At 36.0% G+C, this 23519-nt stretch overlaps 1 protein-coding gene across 3 annotated transcripts in view; it reads right to left on the bottom strand.

Annotated features, from left to right (window-relative positions):
- The window catches only part of LOC141502490 (thioredoxin-like protein 1), a 41585-nt gene extending 18870 nt beyond the window's left edge, over positions 1–22715 (bottom strand). Inside the window, exons 1-3 of one of the 3 annotated variants that reach the window (XM_074207241.1) lie at positions 22434–22715; positions 8303–8399; positions 6406–6579 (exon numbers count right to left, since the gene is read on the bottom strand). In XM_074207241.1, coding sequence (XP_074063342.1) covers positions 6406–6579; positions 8303–8399; positions 22434–22531 — 369 coding nt within the window. In that variant the 5' untranslated portion in view covers positions 22532–22715. The remainder of the gene's footprint in view (positions 1–6405; positions 6580–8302; positions 8400–22433) is intronic. The other 2 variants (XM_074207242.1, XM_074207244.1) reach the window with 2 other exon arrangements.
- Between the last annotated feature and the right edge of the window lie 804 nt (positions 22716–23519).

Consider the following 23519-nt stretch of genomic DNA (forward strand, 5'->3'; position numbering starts at 1 on the left):
AAATAGTAACATTTGCTCCAAAACTGCAAAAACATATTTATAAAGTGAACTAAAAACCAAATTTTCATTAGAATTAAGTTAATTTCCTTTTTCAGATTAAAATACAGCCTCTATGTATAGCTGAGGTTTAGAATAGTAACTCATGGAAATTGAGTAGATTTGAAGAGTTTAGACTATTTGAGGAAAACAGTGTAAAAAAAGTTCTTCCTCATGTTTATACTTATTTATATTACCATAAAACAAGTATCCTAACAATTTTATATAGTTGCATTTATACTATATTCAATGAAATCCCAGGGTTCCAAGAAAGTATCTACATTAAAATACTATCAGGAGAAAACATTCTCAAAATAAGCATCTTCTAACGATTTTTAGATTCCACTAAAATGATTTATTAAGGGTTAGGTGTCCAGGTACTTACAACAAAATTAAACTTTCCATCCTCAATATTTAGAAATACTTTTCCCAGCACATCATTAGTGTCTCAGTTGTTAAAAAAAAAAAAGAGGTTATTAATAGCACTTAATCTACAGCAAGCATTCTAAATAAAAGCCTTTTTGTATGTCTACTCAAAAGAATAGGTGGATAAAAGTTTTTTGGGGTTTCTGATGAATCACCAATTAAGAGAAAGGACGATGTTCTCTGCAACAGATCAAAAGACATAATATAGCTGCAACAAGGTAGAGGATCATATAACCAATATAACTGGCTCAAAATAACTCTCCTTAAGAACATTCTTAATCCCAGGTCTAAAAGAAAGGAAGAAAAGTCCTAGATCTTTAAAAGCATCAAACAGTATTACCTTTTGCATAATAAGATTGTCCATTTAAGATTACGACAAATTTTAGACAAGCTGTGATATGGACATAGAAACAGAATATTGCTCTTATTATGCCTGTTTCCAAGCCTCTCTAAAACATAACATTATGTTTCCATTCCTAATAATATCCACAACCTTAAAACAAACATCATGAGACACCATTTAAAATATTTGGAGGAATGATTAATTAAATTCAGAAAGCATTTGCAAACCAAGTAGCAATTTGCAGCTACTACACCTAAAGAAACTTTCCTCCAATTTACAGAAAGGGATTCCTATATTTCTATAATGTGTTCAACTTCCCCAAACACTTTTAGACTGTCACATACTGCTCTAAAAAATCCTTTAAGAAGGGAAAGAGATTTACATCAAAGGAAGTATATATAAAAATATATGTATCCTGTTCAAAGTTACATAATTTGTTAATAAAAGAACCAAGAATTCATTGCAAGCCTTCACTCCAAGACATTGACTTTTTTATTCACTACTTACATACATACATAAAATCACACTAAGATACCAACAAAAACATTTAACCTAACTTCATGTAAATTCTTCATCACTTCAATAATAGATACACCATATTTAGCTGTGAATTTTAAGTGTTGACAGTGATATTTACACAAAAGATGTTACTGCACTTAAGATTATTTGTGAAAATTGCAATTTAATCTAATATACCATAATATAAAAAAAGAAAGCAAGTATTCACGCCAGAAGTGTATGTCTCATCGCTAATTATATTTTAGGGGATTTTATCATTTTAAGTCTTAAAACTTAAAGATGAATTTTTGAAATACAGGAAAGGATAAAATCCCTTTTTTGAAAAACTGGCCTAGGAAATAGTACTTACAATGATATTTCTGAGAGTGTTAAAGCAATTTCCCACTTAGATGTGTTTAGTTATTATTATTATTACAAGTGTCAATTATACAGGGTGACCCAAAAGACTTAGTGCAGCTTTTTAAATTTCATTAGTTTAAAAGCTGCACAGACTTCTAGGACACTATATCTATTTGGCCTTTTTATTTTTGACACAGCACTTTATATGTGGAAATACAATAAAATCAGCAGCACCATAACTCTTTAGCATTGTCAAAGAACATAAACAATAAATGTTCGAGGCAAGAGGTTAGGCATTATTCTACTCATTTTAGATATGATGAATCTGAGACTCAAATGTTTGACTCATAACATGAATAATGTAAGTTAGTGTCAGAATTAAAATGTGGAATATCATCCTTATTACTCTTGTGTTTCCAGGACTCTCTAAAAAAAATTATGCTTCCTTTCTGATTAATATCCACAACCTTAAAACAATTATCTGCAATAGTTGATTGACTACCTGAGTTGAGTGATGTGATGCTTAAGGAATCAACTTTACTCCTACCTTTATAGGGTCTCTGTGTGTGACAATAGGAAAATCAGTGCAATTTTTCATAAGTTAACACCTAAATAATATTTTTCCTATGGGCAAGAGTTTTTCCCAAATGTCTAAAAAGGAGACATCCTATGTACTAAACTCAATTAGCTGTGCTCTACACATAAGTACTAGATTTGGTTTTTGAACATTGTTAGAAGTAATGGTATCTCTACTGCAGTGATCCTTTTAAAGTCAATATTATGGACCTGAACTTCTATTTTAAGGGGAAAGGTAGTACCCAAACCCAAGTTCCTAAAGGTTGTAACACATCCAAAGGTACGCTGAATTTAAATCATCTTATCAAGTCTCTTAGAAGCCAGGGACAAAAGAAAACATCAAAGAGACTATTATGTCCTAATTAGTAGGGATGACCTAAATATGACCTAAAACAAAGATGTCAAACTCCCAGCTAGGATACATGTGGCCACAAAACTACTACCTAAACTAGATTAAAATATAAATGAGAAATGTTTACAAAAATACAATATAACAAAGAAAAGGTTAATTTGTGGTCTTCTAAGGTAACATGATCACAGGAATCAGTTTCTATCTGAATCTGACACCACTGTCCCTGTTACTCATTATCCATATGACCTTGAACAAGTCAAACTCAAACTCTCCAAGCTATAAAATGAGGAAATACTCTTGTGATGCCTACCCTGAAGGAACTACTCTGTGCCAGGCCTAGTTAGGAAGATTCATATCCCAGAATTCAAAGAGGACCTCAGACACATAATAGCTGTGCGATCCTGGGCAAGTCAATTTAATCCTGATCGCTTCACTTTTCTCATCAGTAGAATGAGCTGGAGAAGAAGTGGCAAACCACTACAATATCTTTGTCAAGAAAACTCACTAAAATTGATCAACAAAAATGAATGAACAAAAAGCACTTAAATTATAAAAACAGAAAGATGCATCAGGCACAAGAAAGGGCAGTCTTAAATATTGCCTATGACTGAATTACTTTTTTGGGGGGGGGACATGGGGGGGGGGGACCAGGGGAGGAAACTGAGATATACACTAAATTCTTCTAGGCAGTATTTCTTCTTGGTTTTTTACAAGGCAATGGGTGAAGTGACTTGCCAAAGGTCATGCAGCTAGGTAATTATTAAGTGTCTGAGGTCAAATTTGAACTCAAGTCCTCCTGACTCCAGGAGGAGTCTCTATTCACTGAGCCACCTAGCTGCCCCCTAGGCAGTATTTCTGTTATCCTATCAGCTTTTGTTGGATTTATTACTTCAATCCCTTTGAACTGGGATTTTGAAAAAGAAATTTTATTTCAGAATCTGGGAATAATTTCCTAACATATCATAAAGTCTCTAGAGAAAGCTGTAAGTACTTTAAAATCTGAGATGAAAAATCATTGCTGGGTCTATGCTCTGAAGAGATGATGAAAAGGGTTTTGTAAAAACATCACTTGTACAAAAATATTCATAGCAGCCCTGTTTGTGGTGGCAAAGAATTGGAAATTAAGTAAATGTACTTCAATTGGAAAATGGCTTAGCAAACTGTGGTATGTGTATGGAACACTACTGTCCTATTAGAAACCAGGAGGGATGGGAATTCAGGGAAGCCTGGAAGGACTTGCATGAACTGATGCTGAGTGAGATGAGAAGAACCAGAAAAACACTGTACACCCTAACAGCAACATGGGGGTGATGATCAACCTCGAAGGACTTGTTCATTCCATCAGTGCAACGATCAGAGACAATTTGGAGCTGTCTGCAATCAAGAATATCATCTGTATCCAGATAAAGAACCATGGAGTTTGAACAAAGACCAAGGACTATTAACTTTAATTTAGAAAAAAAAAATAATGATATCTTATTGTCTGATCTTGCTATTTCTTATACTTTACATTTCTTCCTTAAGGATATGATTTCTCTCTCATCACACTCAATTTGGATCAATGTATACCATGGAAACAACGTGAAGACTGGCAAACTGCCTTCTGTGAGGGGTGGGAGGAAGGCAGTAAGATTAGGGAAAAAATTGTACAACTCAATCACTGCTCCTAGGAATTCAGGGTCTCCTCAGTAAGTACTTCATTAATCCTGAGCATTTATTATTTATTGCTTAATTTTTTTAAATATTTTTGTACAGTAAGTGTTATTTCAATAAGCCTATTACATTTATGATGGCAGAATAAATGTAATTCTTGGTCGCAAGATTCAAGTATTTAAGTTACCCTACTGGGCCCAAATTATTCCAGTTTTTAAATATATTTGACACCTCATGGAAAATAATGAAAACATTTTTAAAGACTTTTCAACATTTTACCCGTAACATTTGCATGAAAATAATTTATTTCTAATTCTTTAAACTTCATTTTTTTCCTGCTTATTTCCTACCTGAAGTCAAAACATTGATATCACAATTAGCTGATGTGTAAGGAAGTATCCCTGTGGCTAAGCAGGGCTGTGGAGCTCCTAAGACTTTTTCATGCAAACACCCTTAGTTAAAGGAAAAGAAATAAAAGATGTAAACAACAGTTTACAATTAAAATGCTTTCCAAAATTTTCCAAAAGGTGTCACAACCCTGACTTATAAAATACCATATAATCCAAACTGGACATTATACAACTTTATAATAATAGTACACATTTTATTTCTTTTTATTGTTTTGTTTTTGCAAGGCAAATGGGGTTAAGTGACTTGCCCAAGGCCACACAGCTAGGTAATTATTATTAAGTGTGTGAGGCCGGATTTGAACCCAGGTACTCCTGACTCTAAGGTTGGTGCTCTATCCACTATGCCACCTAGCTGCCCCAGTACACATTTTATTTCAAGCAAATATGAATTGAAATATGAAAGAAAGCACACATTCATCATTTAATATATCTTAAAGCAACCACAAAAGAAATCTTTAATATAAACATACTTGTTCTTATGAAGCATTTATCTAATTTACATTATCATTAATTCTAAATTGAAGGGGCGGCTAGGTGGCGCAGTGGATAAAGCACCGGCCCTGGAGTCAGGAGTACCTGGGTTCAAATCCGGTCTCACACACTTAATAATAATTACCTAGCTGTGTGGCCTTGGGCAAGCCACTTAACCCCATTTGCCTTACAAAAACCTAAAAAAAAAAATTCTAAATTGATATTTTAATATTTTAATTCTAATGTAGCAATAATGGAATTTGTGACAAAAGTAATGACAAAATTAATACAAAGCAATTCAAATCATTAACCTTAATATAGTTCAGAATCCATAAGCATTATCTTTTTTTTGTTGTTGTTAGGATTTTGCAAGGCAAATGGGGTTAAGTGGCTTGCCCAAGGCCACACAGCTAGGTAATTATTAAGTGTCTGAGACCGGATTTGAACCCAGGTACTCCTGACTCCAGGGCCGGTGCTTTATCCACTACGCCACCTAGCTGCCCCCATAAGCATATCTTTCAATAAGCATATTAAGAGAAACTGACACTCACTTCATGGCCAGGTGAGGGAAGTCAGGTAAAGATGAGGCATTAGAAATTATACACTATAATTTATTGTTTTCACTTTTTTAATTCTGTCACACTTTGAAAAATTTTTCAGTGTCTGGCACATGGACTAAATGAGTAAGTATAACATATCTAATACTTCAAGGGATTTATGGCTAATAGGTGCTGTCAACTGCTTTTGCCTAACCAATTAGGTCTAGAACTAAAGGATAGTTAGTTTCTATCTTTTTTTTTTCTTAAATGATATAACAAAAAAGAAAAAAAAAGATTAAAAAGAGAAAATTTTCAGAAGCAAAATAGCAGTGCAAGTAGTTCATCAGTATGAAATGGTTACACATTAAAATTTACAAGTTATTTTACACAACTGTCAAGAAGTGGGAACATTTACTTTCCAAGGCACATTTCTTCACTTATGATGAAAAAATATGCATAATACAAGTGTTAAGAAAAAATGGCTATTAAAAAATAATACTTAGAAGTAGCAATAAAACAAATGACAGAAATGCAACAGCTAAGCAAGAAAAATGGCTACCTCATTAAAAATGTGAATGTCGATATTCTCTTAATGAATTTACTTTCAAAATCTACTTTGAAAGAAAATGAATTAATGAAAAACAAGCCAAGTGAATCGTTAAGTCTTTACAGTGAATTTTAAACTAACTATGCATTTTTACCTTAAACTATTATAATAGTATTTTTTTCATAATTACATACATAGCCTTTGGGGATATCTGTGTCTTCATTGTTTCCAGGGTCGTTTTCTAAGTGTTGTTTAATTTTTTCTTCTAATCCTACAGCATCTGCTCCTTGATACTGGTCGATTCGCACTTTGTTTCGAAAAAAGAGAAATGTGGGTGTTGCTGATATATTGTTGGTGGCAGCTGTTCCCTAGAATTCACAAGTTAGACAGTGTTATGAATTGAAAGAAGTACTTAAAAACATTCAGTATTCTTATTACCTTATCTATATAAGTGCAAAAAGTTTAATTAGCAAGAACTAAAAACATGTATATAAAATTCAGACATCATTCATGTCCTAATCTCAATAGACAATTAGTAACTAAATCTTACTTGAAATGAGGTTTGTTTTTAGAAGACAAAGTAAAGAATTCCCCATATAACCCCACATATCACTGGTGCTATTTCCTCAAACAAGGTTAAAGGCATACTCACATTTTAGGCACTGGTAAGCATTAGTTACATGGCAGATGGAAAGGTCACATGAGACTTTAGTATACAAATGATACCTACAAAGCTAAGGCAAGTCCTCAGCACAAAGAATGCTTTACACAAAGACTGTCGACATTAAAAAGGTTTAAGATTTTTTAGGGAGAGCATTCACATCCATAAAATCACAAATCAATTAAAATAGTGAAGTATGCTTTTGAATAGTTAACTGGTTTGACTCTATTGACTAAGTCAACTCTATAAGCAGAAGCTCTTAATTTATAGCTAAAGGCACTAAGTACCTTATGTAGCATACTTTGGTCAAAAAGGGATACTGGAGAGTGGTAGATAACAATTAGAAATCCATATAAGATAGAAAGGAAAAGGAGTAATAGTAACTATCTAAATTTTTTAACAGTTGGTGTGGACCTTTGTAGCAAGAAAAATCAACAAATGAAGTTTTAAAAATAAAGTCACCTTGAGATTTCATGATATCTGATGGTATACTCAAGTAAAAGTCATTATTCTATTTGTAAAACTAAAATAAAAGGTTTGGCCAACAAACTACTTTTAAGAGCTTTATCTGAGAATTAAACTTTCTAAAATTGTTATTCCTAATACATGAAATGTTAAAGGTCAAAAACCTATAGTGATGAGCGATGAACAAATACAGGATTGTTCTTTTCATTAATAAGAACAATCTTAAAAAAATCAAATTTTCTTATCTAGGAATGTATCATCAGAAGTTAATAGATCTATACTTCAATTTAAAAAATGAAAATTTATTTTTAGGACTAATAGGATCTAACTTCAATTCCAGAAGGGAAAAAAAAACCTCATTTTTGTATTTTCAGAGAACATTCTTCACAATGTTGTTTCTATAAATATAAACACACAAGTCTTACAAGCACTTGGGCTATCATGCTCAGTTTAGCTAATCAGCTACAAATATTTAGTGACTCAATGAACAACCAATCTCTTAAAGTCTTTGCTTCAGACATACACAGGAAAGTTATCAGCTCAATAAAAACAATTCTAACAAGAGACTCCTCTATTATATCTGCTGATCTAGCCACATAGGTTCCTCAAGCTTTGGCAGATAATGTCTTAGCTTTTTTAGCAATCATTGCTATTATGCAAATTATCATTAAGAATAATCACTAACACATTTCAATCACAGTCATTAGAAGAAAAGCTATAAAAACTAAAAGAACAAAAATATGTTACCTCTGACCACAACTTATGGAGATTAATTGCCTTAAATAATATGTTATATTTACAGGCTTTTTGCACTTAACTATGTAATATCAGTGTCTACAGTTCTATCCATCTAACAAAAGAATACCATGTTATGAAAAAGTCAAGTGTGAAGGATGATGAGAATACAACTAAATATCAATCTGATTCCCTGGAGAAATTAAAAAGATCTACAGATTTCCACTTACCTGGCACTGATGTACATCCACTTCCAAAAAGACTGCCTGTGGATACTTATTGCTCAGAGCACTGAAAGCTGGTGCTATCCGTAAACATGGACCACAACTGTTTAAAAATAAGAAAAAAATAAATAACCCAAGAAGTAAATTAAAAGCTAAATTAATATGAAGCCTTCTATTTTTATTTAAGTTGAAAAAGGTGAAGAGAGACAACATGGTGCAATGGACAAAGTATTTTAGTTGAAGTTAGAAGACATGCATGCAATATCCTAATTTTGAGATTTATCAGGTTATCTAGCTATGGGCTCATCATTCTTTAAACCCGGTTTTCTCATTTGGAAAATATTTCTATCACACTTAGTTCACTGGAGTATTATGAGGCTCAAAGGAGAGAATGCATGCAAAATATTTTGCAAACTTTATAGAACTATCCTACTGCAGGATGTTATCATCTGCAAATGCAAGTAAGACAGAGACTTGCACAAAGGTACCATAAAGAAAACATTCATGAATTTTAAAGTCCATAAAATTTTATATTTTATGCACATTTTAATCACATTTTCATCTAATACTGGTTATTCAAAGTCTAAACTAAATTTTCAACTTTTGCATGTTAAATTTGACTTGCAGATATGACATTCTGAAAATGCGGCAACAAATGATAGCTATGTATGACTAGTTAATGTCAACATTAGCCAGCATTCAATTCGCTAATATTGTACTAAATTCTGAGAAAGAGAATCTGTTGATTAATTTAAATCCATCCTACACATGAGATACTAAAAATTATTAAAACTTTAATATTAACATGCCCCTTCTTAAGTAGCAGGGCTGCAGTCAGAGTTCAAATCAGAATCTAGCTATGTGACTGAGAAAGTCACTTTACCTTGTTTGCTTCAGTTCCTCATCTATAAAATGAGCTAGAGAACCAGTCTAGCATGGTTGCCAAGAAAACCCCAAATAGGGTCACAAAGAGTCAGACATGACTGAAATGACTCATCAACAAATCTGCCTAAAGTATAATGTAATGCTATTATTTCAAATTTAGATTTATACTTCTCTAATTCAGTTTTCAATGATAATAAAAAAAATAAGGCCTTCGCCTGACCTCCCCAGGACAACTCAATTTAACAAACATATTAAGTTTTTACTATCTGTAAAGTATTATGCTATACATTGATAAAATAAGGAAGAAAAAAATGGCAAAATTGAATCCCTAGGCCTTTACTATCTAGTGGGAGGAATACAACATGTGCTCAAATGAGAATAATACAAATAGATGTAATAGGAATAAGGGAGAGGAAAAGTTGAGGAAAGGCACATGGGGAGGGGTTAGGAGTGAATCCAAGTTGAGCATCAAAGGAAGAAAAATTCTTTAGCTAATGGAGATAACAGAAGAATTCATTCTAAGTATAAAAAGCCTGCACAAATACACAGAAGTTGGACACAACAAGGCCAAACTGGAAATAACTAGAAATCTAGTTTGACTGAAACTGCTTTCATAGGAATAAAATGACTGAATCAAAAAAAAAAGGTAGATTAGAATCAAACTGTAAAAACCCTTAAATTTAACACCAAAAGACCTTAAATTTAGGATGGAATCAAGATAGCAGAAAAAAAGTTGCAACTTGCCTAAGCTCCCCCCAAAACCCCACTGCACACCTATAAATAATGCCATAAAACAATTCCTGAAACAGCAGAACCTACAAAAGAGTAAGATGGAACAATTTTCCAGTCAAAGACAACTTAAAAGGTTGAGGCTGCCCTAGAGCAGTAAACTAGGAAATAGCCTTGGGAATCATTGAATCAGCAGTGGCTGCTTCCAGAGTTCTCAACCCAAAGACAGTAAAATGGGATTGTGATTGAACAAATGATCAGGATGAGATTAAGAGGTTTCTTTGTTGGCAATGGGGACAGAGCTCTATTGCTTTGCTGTACTCTGATCTGGGTCACCATCCTGGGTAGCATCTGAGGGCAGCAGCCCAGGGTGAGAAGGAATACTAGCACACCAGAGCTTGCAGCTCCAGTAGAGCAATTTCATTATAGTGCCAGGGGTAGAAAAACATGCTTGTGGTCACTCACTCACCAGAGCACAGGCCAGCACCTCTCTTTGAATCAAACTACTTTGGAAGAACTGAAAATTGACATCCCCTAGAAGCTATCTCTGAAAACAACTGCACAAATCCCCTGAAGTTTGGAACAAGTGTCCCCTCTACTCTGGAAGCAGAGTCTCACTTAAAAAAGAGTTAAAAGTAAAAAAAAAAAAAAAATAGAATACAAAATAAGCAAACAGAAAAAAATTTTCACCATAGAAAGTCACTATAATAACAAGGAAGATCAAAACACACACTCAGAAGAAAAATAATCAAGTCAAAGCTCCTACATCCAAAGTCTCCAAGATAAATATGAATTGGTCTCAGGCCAAGTTCAAAAGGGAAAGCTCAAAAAGGATTTTGAAAATCAAGTAAGAGGTAGAAGAAAATTAGGATTAGAAATGAGTGATGTAAGAAAATCATGAAAAAAGTCAATAGCCTGATAAAGACCCCAAAATACTGAAGAAAATAACTTTAAAAACTGCATAGATCAAATGATAAAAGTACAGAAAGCCAATGAGAAGAATGCCTTAAAAAACAGAATTGGCCAAATAGGAAAAGAGGCACAAAAATTCACTGAAGGAAAAAGTACTTAAAAAGAGAATTGGCCAAATAAAAAAGAGGTACAAAAACTTACTGAAGAAAATAATTTCTTAAAAATGACAACTGAGCAAATAGGGAACTTTATGAGAAATCAAGCGTCATTATAAAGTTAATCCAAAAGAATGAAAAAAGATAGAAGATGTGAATTATCTCATTGTAAAAACAAACAGAGGGGGCAGCTAGGTGGTGCAGTGGATAGAGCACCAGCCCTGAAGTCAGAGTACCTGGTTGAAATCTGACCCCATACACTTAATAATTCCCTAGCTGTGTGGCCTTGGGCAAGCCACTTAACCCCACTGCTTTTGCAAACAAAACAAAACAAAAAGAACTATATCAAGAAGAAATAATTTAAAAATTAATGAACTACAGAAATTCATAATAAAACAAAGCAATTAAACATCATCTTTCAAGAAATTATCGACTACCCTTGATATTCTAGAACCAGAATGTAAAAATGGAAAGAACTCATCCATCCTGAAAAAGATCCCAAAATGAGAATTCCCAGGAGAGGGCAAGAAGAAATTATAAGTAGCCAGAAAGAAGCAATTCAAGTACTATGAAACCACAGTCAGAATAACAAAAGATTTCCCAGTTTCTACAGGAAAGGATCAGAGAGCTTAAAATAAATTTCAATGAGGGCATAGAAGTTAGGAATAAAACCAAGAATCATCTACCCTTCAAAACTTCAGGGGAAAAAAATGGACATAAATGATAGAGAGGACTTCCAAGCATTCTTGATGAAAAAAGCTGAATAAAGAATTTCACTTTCAAATACAAGACTCAAGAAAAGCATAAAAAGGCAAGCAGGAAAGGGAAATCTTAAGGAATTTAATAGGGGTTAAACTGTTTAAATTCCTACACGGAAAGAGGATACTGGCAACATACAAAAACTTTCTCATTATAATGGAAGTTAGGAGAATATATATAGAGGACATAGGTGTGAACTGAATGTGAAGGGATGATACCTAAAAAAGTAAGACCAAGGGATGCACAGGGAGAAGAAGGGAAAAGAAGGAATAAAATCTGATAAATTATCTTGGGTAAATTTTTACACATAAAACAGACAAGAAAAGTTTTTACAGTGAAGGGAAAGATGGAGGAGAGCTAGTGAATCTTACTCTTAGCAGAACTGGCTCAAAGAGGGAAAAACATATACACTCAACTGGTAGAAATCTATCTTACCCCACAGGAAAATAGGAGGGGAAGGGAATGAAATGAAGGGGGGGGGGGCAGCTAGGCGGCTCAGTGAATAGAATGCTGGCCCTGGAATCAGAGTACCTGAGATCAAATGTGACACCTTGCCTAGCTGTGTGACCTCGGGCAAGTTACTTAACCCCACTGCCATAAATAAAATAAATAATTTTTTAAAATGGTGGAGGTGATAAGAAGGGAAGGCAGATTGGTTAGGTAGTAGTCAAAAACAAAACACTTTTGAGGAGGGACAAGGTGAAAGGAAAGAAAGAATAGAACAAACATGGAGGAGGAGTAAGGGGAAGGAAAAATAGGATAGAGGGATTTAGTAATTTAGTAATCACATTTGAAAAAAAATTTTGAATAAATTTTTTCTGATAAAGGCTTCACTTCTCAAATATGTAGAAAATTGAGTTTCATTTATAAAAATAGGAGCCATTCTCCAATTGATGAATAATGAAGACATACTTAACAGTTTTTAAATGAAGTGATCAAACTTATCCATAGCCATATTGAGAAGTGCTCTAAATCGGAACCATGCATACCTTTCACCTAGCAGTGCTACTAAATTTGGAACCATGCATGCCTTTCACCTGCTACTACTAGGTCTACATCTAAAAAGAGATTTATAAAAAAAAATAATAATAAGGGAAAAGGACCTATATGCATGAAAAATATTTATAGCCACTTTTTTTCTGGTGGTAGAGAACTGGAAACTGAGAGGATGCCTATCAATTGAGGAATGACTGAACAAATTGTGCTATGTGATTGTGATAGGCTATATGCTATGCGAAAGGAAGAGGCGGGATGCTCTAGAAAAAACCCTACAACAGGTGAGGCAAAGTGAAAAGTATGTGTATAAAGTAACAGCCATACAATAAGATGATCAGATTCAAATGACTTAGCTGTTCTCAGTAATGCAATAATCTAAGATAATTCTGAAGGACTCTATAGTGTCTGATACACGGAGATACAGAAGAGGCCAAGTAAAATATAGAGTCTTATTGGTGACAGACCTTGATTCTGACCTGCCAGGAGAACCAGAAATGATGTATGAGCATGAGTGCTCACAACAGGATAGGCAACTAGTTATGTGGTCATAAGACAAGCTGCTCCTCAAGATGGGCAAGAAAGGTGCAAAAGTAAGTTAGGGGACTTTCCATATCACTTCAAAACATCCCAACCACAATGGGCATGGTTGAGGTGATTAAGCAAAAAGAGGATGGAGGTCCCCTAATCAGTGTTCTTGTGGTTAGACAAGTGAACCTTGGGACTTATATAAGATTACTGAAAAGTGAATTTATAGCTTGTAGTTTAAAGTTAGGGATCTATTATAAGAAAGACTATCTTATCTAATTATCCCTAAACATATGTAAAATATGCATTAATTTATATAATTCCCATTTTAATATTAGTTGACTAAACTGACTAAATGTATATTAATAGATAAGCACGTCACTATAATAACTATTCCTAATGGAATCACTCTAAGCTGATTGGAGTAAAACAGATGTACAATAAATCATTCCTCTAAATGGTTTAGAAAAACTTTTTAACAGACTTATATAAACTGATACAAAGTAAAGTGAGTAGAGCAGAAACAAAAGAACAATTTCTACAACAATACAGCAAGGACAGACTTTGAAAGATTTTAGGAATTCTGTTCAATATAAAGAAAAACCAACCATAGTTCCAGAGGACCCATGAGGAAACATGCTACCTACTTCCAGATAGAGGTGATGACTGAAATGTTTTGTTTCTTTTTTTTAACAAGGCCAATATGAATTTGTCTGCTTAATTACAAATTAGTAATGAATTTTGATTTTCTTGCTTTAATGTGTGGGAGGTAGAAGGGGGGAGTTGTAGAATAAAATTTGAAACAAAATAAAATTGAAATTTAAAATTTTTTAAAAGGAGTTGAAAGTAGATACTTACTATTAAAAGCAGATAAGACTAAATTATTGATCCTAAAGAGAGCTTCCTTTATAAAACTACAGTAGTACATTAAAACAGAACCCTGGAAGAGTCTGAAAACCTAGGTATCAATCTTAGTTCCTTAACTAAATATGTAATATGTAACTTTGAACATATAAATTCTTCAAGCCTATTTACTTTCTGTTATATGGATGTTTTGTTTTTACATTATACACATTTATAGATTACCAAAGTCTGATAACAGCAGAGAAATTAAATAAAATTACAGTGACCTCATATGAAAATGCATGCAACATTTCCTTTCTGAAATGCATAACTCCTTGCTCCAACTCACTGCTCTATTAATGGTTCTTCTTGTTCTGTTCATTTCATTCATCAGATAATAAAAGTTTTCAAAAATTTTTTTATTTTATAATCTAATGATAAAGTATAAATGGTTCCTCTAGTTCTGCTTCACTCTGCAGCATTTTCTTTAAGTCTTTCCATCATCTCCCTGAAATCATCTATTTCCTCATTTGTTATGGTACAATAGTATTCCATCACATTCACATATAATCAGTTATTCCTCAATAAGTATGTCCTCCAGTTTTAAGGATCCTTTCCCTCTTTCTTCCATCTCTTTGACAACAGTGATATAGCTAGGTCAAAAGGCACACACACTTTTAAGTAACTTTTGTATAATTCCAAATTGTTTTTCACAATGGTTGTATCCATATACAGTCCAAGAACAGCACTGTTGTGCCTGTTTTCCCATAGTTCCTCCAAAATTTATAATTTTCTTTAAATATCATCTTTGATACTCTGAAGTCTGAGGTAGAACATAAGAACTGCTTTAATTTACAATTTTCTAATTAATGGTGATTTGGAGCATATTTGATATATCACAGACTGAGTGTCATCCCTTGAGGACTGTGTTCATTTTCTTATGCCAATTATCAATTGATCTCCAACAAAAATAAAGGTTAGTGAAATGCAAAGACAGAGGGGAGGTGGATTCTAGTGAAAATGTACTGAGTCAGAAGACATCTTATCAAATAGCAATTGGTGAAGTGTACCTGGAAATTTCCCCACTGTTCAAAAAGTCCATCTTTTTTTTATACCAATTATACCAATTTACACCAGGTGATGCTTCAGAAGGACAATCGTGGAATATCATAATCTGAGAAGAATCAATTGTGTCTTTGATTATGAATATAGGAAACTCCAACTTCCAGTAGGCCAGCACATTCTGTAGAATTTATCTAGTCTTAAAAGACCACCTAGAACTGCAACTAATACGTAAGTACACAGGTTTGTGAAGCTGAGTAAATCACTGAACCTCTCAGTTTCTCAGACAACCCATTAACACTATCATTGAACAAATGATTGAGTATTCCAAATTATTGGAGGATTAGTCTGCACTCTATACCAAATGAAATAAGTCAGAGAGAAAAGGAACAACAAAAAAGTATATTACCACAATTAGCTTGCTCTGAGTGTGGGGTGGCTCAGAGGAAGGGAAGGCTGTGTATGAGACAGAGAAATGAAGAGAGATAAAGATAGTCAGAAATACAGAGAGAAATAGAGAACAGAGAGGTAGAAAGAGACAAAGAAAGATAGAGAGGCATAGAGCCAGATAGAAAGAGGCTTGGTATACAGGGAACAAAACCTGCATCAGAAAGAGAGTAAGAAGCTGAGCTTAAGGTCCATCTCTGACCCCAAGTCCCTTAATCTCTCAGTGTGGCTAGGACTATAATGAAGAAGACAATAACTCACGGGGGAGTTCTCAGTATCAATACAATTACAGATCAAGTACCAAAAAAAACAAGAAAGAAAGAAAAAAAAGAATAGTTTATCAATATGCATGTGTAAGTATGTATATATGTATACATAAATAGCTTACATTTATCTGGACTTTAAGTTAACAAAGTTTTAAAATTTTATCTTACTCTCTTTTGATTCTCTAACAAGGATTACACACATTTTAGAAAACAGAAAACTAAAGTCAAGAGATTTGCTAATGCTTCCCAGAAAACTGAAGCTGAGGGGGTGGCTAGGTGGTGTAGTGGATAAAGCACAGGCCTTGGAGTCAGGAGTACCTGGGTTCAAATCCAGTCTCAGACACTTAATAATTACCTAGCTGTGGGGCCTTGGGCAAGCCACTTAACCCCATTTGCCTTGCAAAAACCTTAAAAAAAAATTGAAGCTGAGTGAGAACTTCAACTTCAACTCAAAGATCCCTAAGATCAAGATCTCTCTCATCTTTTGCCTTTTTTATGCCCAGGACCTGTATAATGTCTAGTCAACTTCTAATTCATTGAATTTTAAAAATTAGACTACTTGAGAGAAAAATTCATTCTTATTCTAATGGAAAGTTCTAAAAGGAAAGGTTTTCTGTTAATTAAGCATGAAAAACTTTTTCTAAAACTAAATTATTTCTGTAGTGGAACACCATCCGTGCTATAAGAAATGAACAGGGGCAGCTAGGTGGCGCAGTGGATAAAGCAATAGCCCTGGAGTCAGTAGGACCTGGGTTCAAAATCCGGTGTCAGACACTTAATAATTACCTAGCTATGTGGCCTTGGGCAAGCCACTTAACCCCATTTGCCTTACAAAAACTTAAAAAAAAAAAATGAAACGAACAAGATGATTTCAGAGAAATTATATAGGCTGATTTCATCGTTTTCAATGAACAGTTTCAATAGTAACAACTTTTAAAGACTGAAGAACTTTAATCACCCGGTGAATAAAAGTCATGATTCCAGAGAATCCATGATGAAGAATGCTACCCATTTCCTAAGAAAAATGATGGACTTGATAAAGATTGAGTAATTTGGGGGCAGCTAGATGGCACAGTGGACACAGCACTGGCCCTGGAGTCAGGAGGACCTGAGTTCAAATCCAGCCTCAGACACTTAATTGCCTACCTGTGTGGCCTTGGGCAAGTTACTAAACCCAACTGCTTTAAATAAAAAAAATTTTTTTTAAAAGATTTGAGTAATTTTTTTTGGACATGGATAATGTGGGAACTTGTTTTGTTTGATTATGTATTTTTGTCACAAGGAGTTTCTCTTTTCTTCTTAAGGATATATGGGAATAGGGAGGGGAAAATAGACTTGTTAATTGAAAAACAAATTTAAATGTAAATAAAAACAAAATAAAAATATTTTAATAGAATTAAACAAGGTTCCTTGAAAATTGTTAAAAATCAAAGTTACAAAGCTCTAATTAACTATTATTCATATTCAAGTAGGACCCACACTTAACTGGAATTTCATTTGTAACAAAACACCCTACTCCAGAAAGTAAATCAAGTTTCACTCATTCCTAATAAAATATTGGTAACAGGAAGGGAAGGAAATTATCTTCCATATCTAGGCATTCTCATAAATATACCAACTTTCTCATGCTTTGAATTAATATCATCACCATTAGAAGCTTCTCTTTATCAAAAATCTCTTTTTTTTTAGGTGAACGAATGTTGTTAGGATACTAAAGTATCCTAACAAGAGTAAGTGGAAAAGATAAGTAAACAAATATCCCCTGTCCTTTCTGCTTATTTTTTTCCTCCTTTCAACTTTCCTAGATTTCAGAAAAAGGCTAATATGGCAAGTGCCCCTAAAGGCACAGGAGTGAAGGGATAGTAGGCAACAGTATCTGTCTAATCTTCTTTTCCCAGACTAGAGGTCCAAATCTGAACTATGACTGAAAGAAAATCTTAAATGTTTAGGAAATAGAGAAATGAAAACATTATAAAAATTTCTTTAGAAAAGGGGAGAAGGCTAATACTTTTTGTTTCTTCCTCAAGGATATGATTTCTCTCTCTCATCACACTAAATTTGGATCAATGTACAACATGGAAACAAAATAAAGATTGACAGATTGCTTTCGGGGGGATAAGATTGGGAGAAAAATTGTAAAACTCAAAACTCAAATAAAATATTTAAAAAAAAGAAAAGGGGAGAAGGACAGGAGTACTTCAATGTTAACAAAGCTCTAAAGACAATGGGGAAAATCAATCTCTTTCAGAAGGTTTGAAGACTGCAACTAAGACAAAAAAAAAGATGAACCAGAGTACATGCAGAACTAACAGATGAGATTCTAAGGAGATGCTTGTTTTCCAAAGAAATGATGACATAGATTCACAAGCACTACTAAAATCTATCAGTCATGGAAAGTCCTTGCTGAAGGTTACCAAGGTAGTTTTTTGTCACTCTGAAAATAAGTCCTGTTAGTTTTCTAGAGTATTTTCTCTAGGATGTGTCAAAGGATCTCCAGATTTTTAAAGCTGATGACTACCCCCCCCACTTCTAGAGAATCACATGGACACAACTCATGGGGCACAAATAATACCACCAAAAAGACTCTAGATGATTAAAAATTATAAAGGCTTAGGCAAAAAAACTAAAGCCTAAAGAAGTAGGTAGTTGCTTTATCACTGTTATCCTCCCTAATCTACCCCCTTCTACATTTCCCTATTTCTATAGAATATCATTACCTTTCAAAAAATCTCTGCTACCTGATTCCTGACACCTCTTACCCAATTTGTGGCAAAGTGGATAGAGGGCCACATTCATATCAGGTTTCAGACACTGGGCAAGTCAACTTAACCTTATTTGCCTCAGTTCCTCATGTGTAGATTAAGTTGGAAAAGGAAATAACAAACCATGCCAATATCTTTGCCAAAAAAACAAAAAAACAAAATAGGGTCATAGAAAGTTGGATTCAACTGACTCAACAATTTAATACCTACCAGTTGATAAACTTTGCTTAAAGTATAGCTACTTCATCTCTCAATTCTATCTTCTATATTCAGCTACCACCTTAGTTCAGGTTCTCATAATCTCCCACCTGCACTTCTGCAATAGCCTCTCAATTCATCTCTGCCAAAATGATGTTCCTTCAATTTAACTCTGACTGTATTACTCTTGTATTCAATAAACTCTAGTTGTTCCCTATTGCCTCTAGAATCAAACTTTAACTCCTATTTGGCTTTTAAGATACTTCACAATTTGGTTCTAACCTATCCCTTCCAGGCACATTATTTTCTCCTCTCTCAATAATCTGCAGTCTAGCCAAATTGGCTTTTTTCTGTTCATCACACATTGCAGCTCCAGTCTCCAAGCCTTTGCATTGGCTATATCTACACTCAACATGTACTTGCCCAGTAGATAGCCCAAAAAGATGAAGCTCAATGTACCATCCACATGATGCTTTTTTTTTTACATTTAATCTAGGACTCTCAAAAATTCCCTAACTACCTTGTGTTTATTTTATGACAGAATGTAAGCTTTCTCAGAAAGGAGGTTCTTAATTCTTTGAATTTATAATCCCCAGCACCTATATATCTAGTACTTGAGATGAACATAGTGATGATAGTCTTCAATTATGGACTAGTGAGTCCTCAGCCAAAGAACGAATGACTCATGTTTTCTCAAATTGCCTTAGTAATAGGCAAGAAGAATCAAGAGGGGGAACTATCTGAATTATCAGTTTTGTCAAATGCAAATAGAAAGGGATCCCTGGGGCTGCAAGTTGACTTAGAAAATCCTAAGTTAAAACTAACTATGCTGTATTGTTTTATTTTGTTAAACATTTCTCAATTTCAAGTTAATTAGGTTTTGGCAATACTTGAGAATTTTGCAGCTAGTGCCCTCAACCTTGAATTTGACTTCTCTGGTATTTATATGACCTCAACAAAATATTTTACCTGCTACTCTGAGGCTCTGTGGAATATCCCCCTCATCTCCTCCTTTTAGAATCCCTTTGAGATTTAAAATTAAAGGCCATCTCCATCTTTCCTCATTCTCTCAATATTTTGTGTTCTCCCTCACTCCATATCCAAACTTTTTTTGTAAAAATTGGACTTTATGTAGTTGTGGATTCCAAGATCCTTGAAGGCAGACTGTTTTCTTTGTGGTTTTCACATAAACCTTAATAATTAATGAATTGCTGAGCTGTATTTTTCAGCTCGACCCTACAGGGCAGCACTAAGGGTGCTAAAATTGCAGGGAGGTAGGTTTCCATATGAAGGAAAAAACAAATATTAAGTACTCTCTAAATATAAAATGAGCTGTTACTACAGGACATGGGTTTCCCCTCATTTTAAGAGAAGGCTGAATTAACATTTTGTTGGAAATGTGGGAGAGGGATTCACTACTGCAAAGTGATAGGTTGGACCAGGTGACTGTGAAGTTTGAAAAATTTCCAAATTTGAGATTTTTGTGATTTTATATAAAAAGTATTCAAGTAATTATCTCTAATGAAAAAGTATAAATATTATTAAGGATTTCCTACTAAGTAGATTTTTGAACTAAAAGTATCTCCAAATTAATTTATCAAGTTTGTCCTTAATCTAAATTTTCAGAAAAGGTCTAAATTATTCCATGCACCAAAGTAAACAAGTCAGCAAAAAGACATTGAATAATGTAAAGTTACTGAATTCACTGGTCAAAAGTACACAATATTCAATTTAAACAATTGCCTATGGGCAAAAGCATTGTGCAAGGCTAGTAATATATACGTAAATTTTTCTCTGTAATCCAAAAAGCATTTCCTGACCACCTACCATTTCCCTTTCCCCTTACTAAATAAAAATGGGAGAAACACAGATTTACAGAAGGAATTCTTAACCTTTTGGGTAATAACCCCCCCTTTAGCAATCTGATGAAGTCTATGGACACCTCAGAATGTCTTCAAATGCATAAAATGCATTTTTACAAATGAAACCCATTGTATTTCAATGGCTGTCAAAAAAATATTGTTTTAAAAAAACAAGTCCACAAACCTCAGAAGTTAGGCCAAGCCTTCCATTTTTGAGTTTGGGAAACTGGAGATCAAGAAGGTTAAATGACTTCCCCTAGTGTCACAGATGAACCTCTACCTTCAGTCAGTACACTTTCTACTCTCCTCATGAACTGGGATAGAACTCAGTATATCCATGAAACAAAACATTAGTTCCTGTTTTAAAAATAACCTTCTCACTTGTTTTAGTCAAAAGTCATGAAAATCAGTTTCAGTTTCATGTTATACTTCATGAAACCTGATAAAATATGTTACTGGAAAATCCAGTTACCACATATTGTAATTACTGTTAAAGAATCCTTGAAGTAATGTGTATGAAATTCAACTCTTGCTTTATTAATGCTTAAAGGATAAAATTCCACCTCAGTAGACTTGACAGTGACATAGCTGTAGGGGATACTTATCCCCCCATCTTCCTCAAAAGCTGACTCCTGGTCGAGATCCACTACCATTAGAAATCTATTCCCTATTTTTAATGGGACTGAATGAGAAAATGTTTTGTACAAAGTTTGACTTCAGTCATTTTGCCTCTCTTCCAACTGAAGGTATTGTTGTAAGGATCATAGATTTAGAGGTAGAAAGGAGCCAAAAAGATAAAAGTCAGAGAACAAACAACTTACATAGGGGTGAAGGAAAAACTGGTAAATTCTTTGATTTAAATAGTCATTGTTCTCTAAAGAGTCTCCTTGCTAAAGATCCCCGTTCCTATTACTGTTTTAGCCACAGGTTGTTAAAAGTGGCCCTCTTAAAAATACAACAGAATTTTAATCTTCTGCAATAAGATCTAAATATCCTAAGATCATAGGTTCACTAGTGAAACAATTAGACCACTAGTTTACGTTTCCCTTTGGAACATATACTCGAAATCTAGGGCTTGAATTCAAGAGCCTAAGCGTACACACACACACAACTTCATCAAATTTATGGTAAGGTTAATAAATAGAAATAAATGAAATAAACCATTGAGGCTACTCTTAACGGCCCTGAATCGTTTTTGTTGTTGTTCTTGTTGCTCGCAACTTGGACTCTTTGGAGAGTTAGTTAGGTCCATGAACTCCTTCCAGGGATGTTTCAAAAAAAGTTGCTAAATAAAATAGACCGTCAAGCCAACTCCCAAACATTCCGAACCTTTTTTTTCCCAATTTTGCGGGTCATGGACTTTTTGAGAGTTAAGCGAGGGCTTTCCCAGGATGTTCACAAATCCTATAAAGGGAGTCAATTATAGCGAAATTAAGTTACCAAAATGTACTTCTGTAACCCAAAAGCAGAGGTCCCGGACTCGACACTGCGGGGGCGGAAACCCGAGGGCCTCCCCGGCCTGGGGGCGATTACGCGGCTGTTCGGCGCCGGGCGAAGGGGGAGGGAGGCACCGGGCGCGCCCGGAGTGCGGGTGCCGGCCGACTGGGGGCCGGGGAGCACGCCCAGCGCGGCGCAGGCGGAGCCCCCCACCTCCCCCGGGCACGGAGAGCCGCGGCTGCGGGCCGAGGCCTAGCGGGAGGCCCGGGCGCGGGGCCGGGCCGGGGCCGGGGCCTCACCCTCTCATGGTGAACTTGACCACGGCGAGTCTCGATCCCGCCCCGCTCAGCTCCGGCTGGAAATCCGGGTCGGTGGCGACCACCTTCACTCCCACCATGGTGGCGGGGGGGGGCTGCACCGGCGGCTCCGGAGCGAGGAGGGAGGCCGCCCCGGGGGAGCGGGACGGAGGCGCGCTGACGCTGCGGCCGAGTCTCCTCGCCGCGCCCGACGTGCCGAGTCACGCTCGGGGCCGAGCGGGGCGGCCGCCGGGCTGGGGGCGGGGAGGCGGAGAAGGGGCGGGAGAGGCCAGGAAGGGGAAGCGGGGGAGCACCCAGCGGCCCCCGCGCCGGCCGGCGGCCTCCACTCCTCGTCACTCCTCCCCCCTCCCCTCCCCTCCCAGCGCGCGGGTAGGAGGACCCGCGCCCGCCCTCCGTGCGTCATTTCCGCGCCGCCCGGCGATTCCGATCCAGAAAGGGAAGCGCCTCCCCCCGCCCGCTCCAGTCGCGTCTGGCCCTCAAGCTCCCGCCCCGGAAGTTGGGCTGCGCAGGCGCGAAGGATACTGCCGCCGGCTGGTCTTCTTGGCACTTCCCCAGAGTGCGGACGCGAGCGTGCCGCGTCACTTCCGCTCCCTCGTGTCGGAGCTCGTGGGTCTGGGAGGAAAGAGCCAGGCCCGGGCCTAGTGCCCGAGTCTTAGACAACCTAGCCCAGGGAGACAAATTCACGTGCTTCCCGGACACCCACCAGCTGGCCAGCGGGGCCTAGAATTAGCCGGAATTTCCTCGTCGGTGAAATGGGGTTAACCACAGCAAGATGCCATCTTACGCACTGCCAGGTGGTGCAAGGGATAAGAGTTCCCGTGCTGGAGTTTTTTAGAAAGCTCCGAGTTAAAATTCAGCCTCAAACTGTGTGTGTGACCCTGACAAGTCACTTAACCCTGTTTGCCTCAGTCTCCTCACCCATAAAATGAGCTGGAAAAGGAATTGGCAAAACATTCCAGTGTTTTTTGCCAAGAAAGCCCCAAATGGGGTCAGGGTCAAGAAGAGTTGGACAGGACTGAACAATGACCAGGTTGCTGGGCAGATCAAATACCAGTTTATGTAAAACGC

Source organism: Macrotis lagotis, chromosome X (assembly GCF_037893015.1).
Source record: "Macrotis lagotis isolate mMagLag1 chromosome X, bilby.v1.9.chrom.fasta, whole genome shotgun sequence".
Lineage (NCBI taxonomy): Eukaryota > Metazoa > Chordata > Mammalia > Peramelemorphia > Peramelidae > Macrotis > Macrotis lagotis.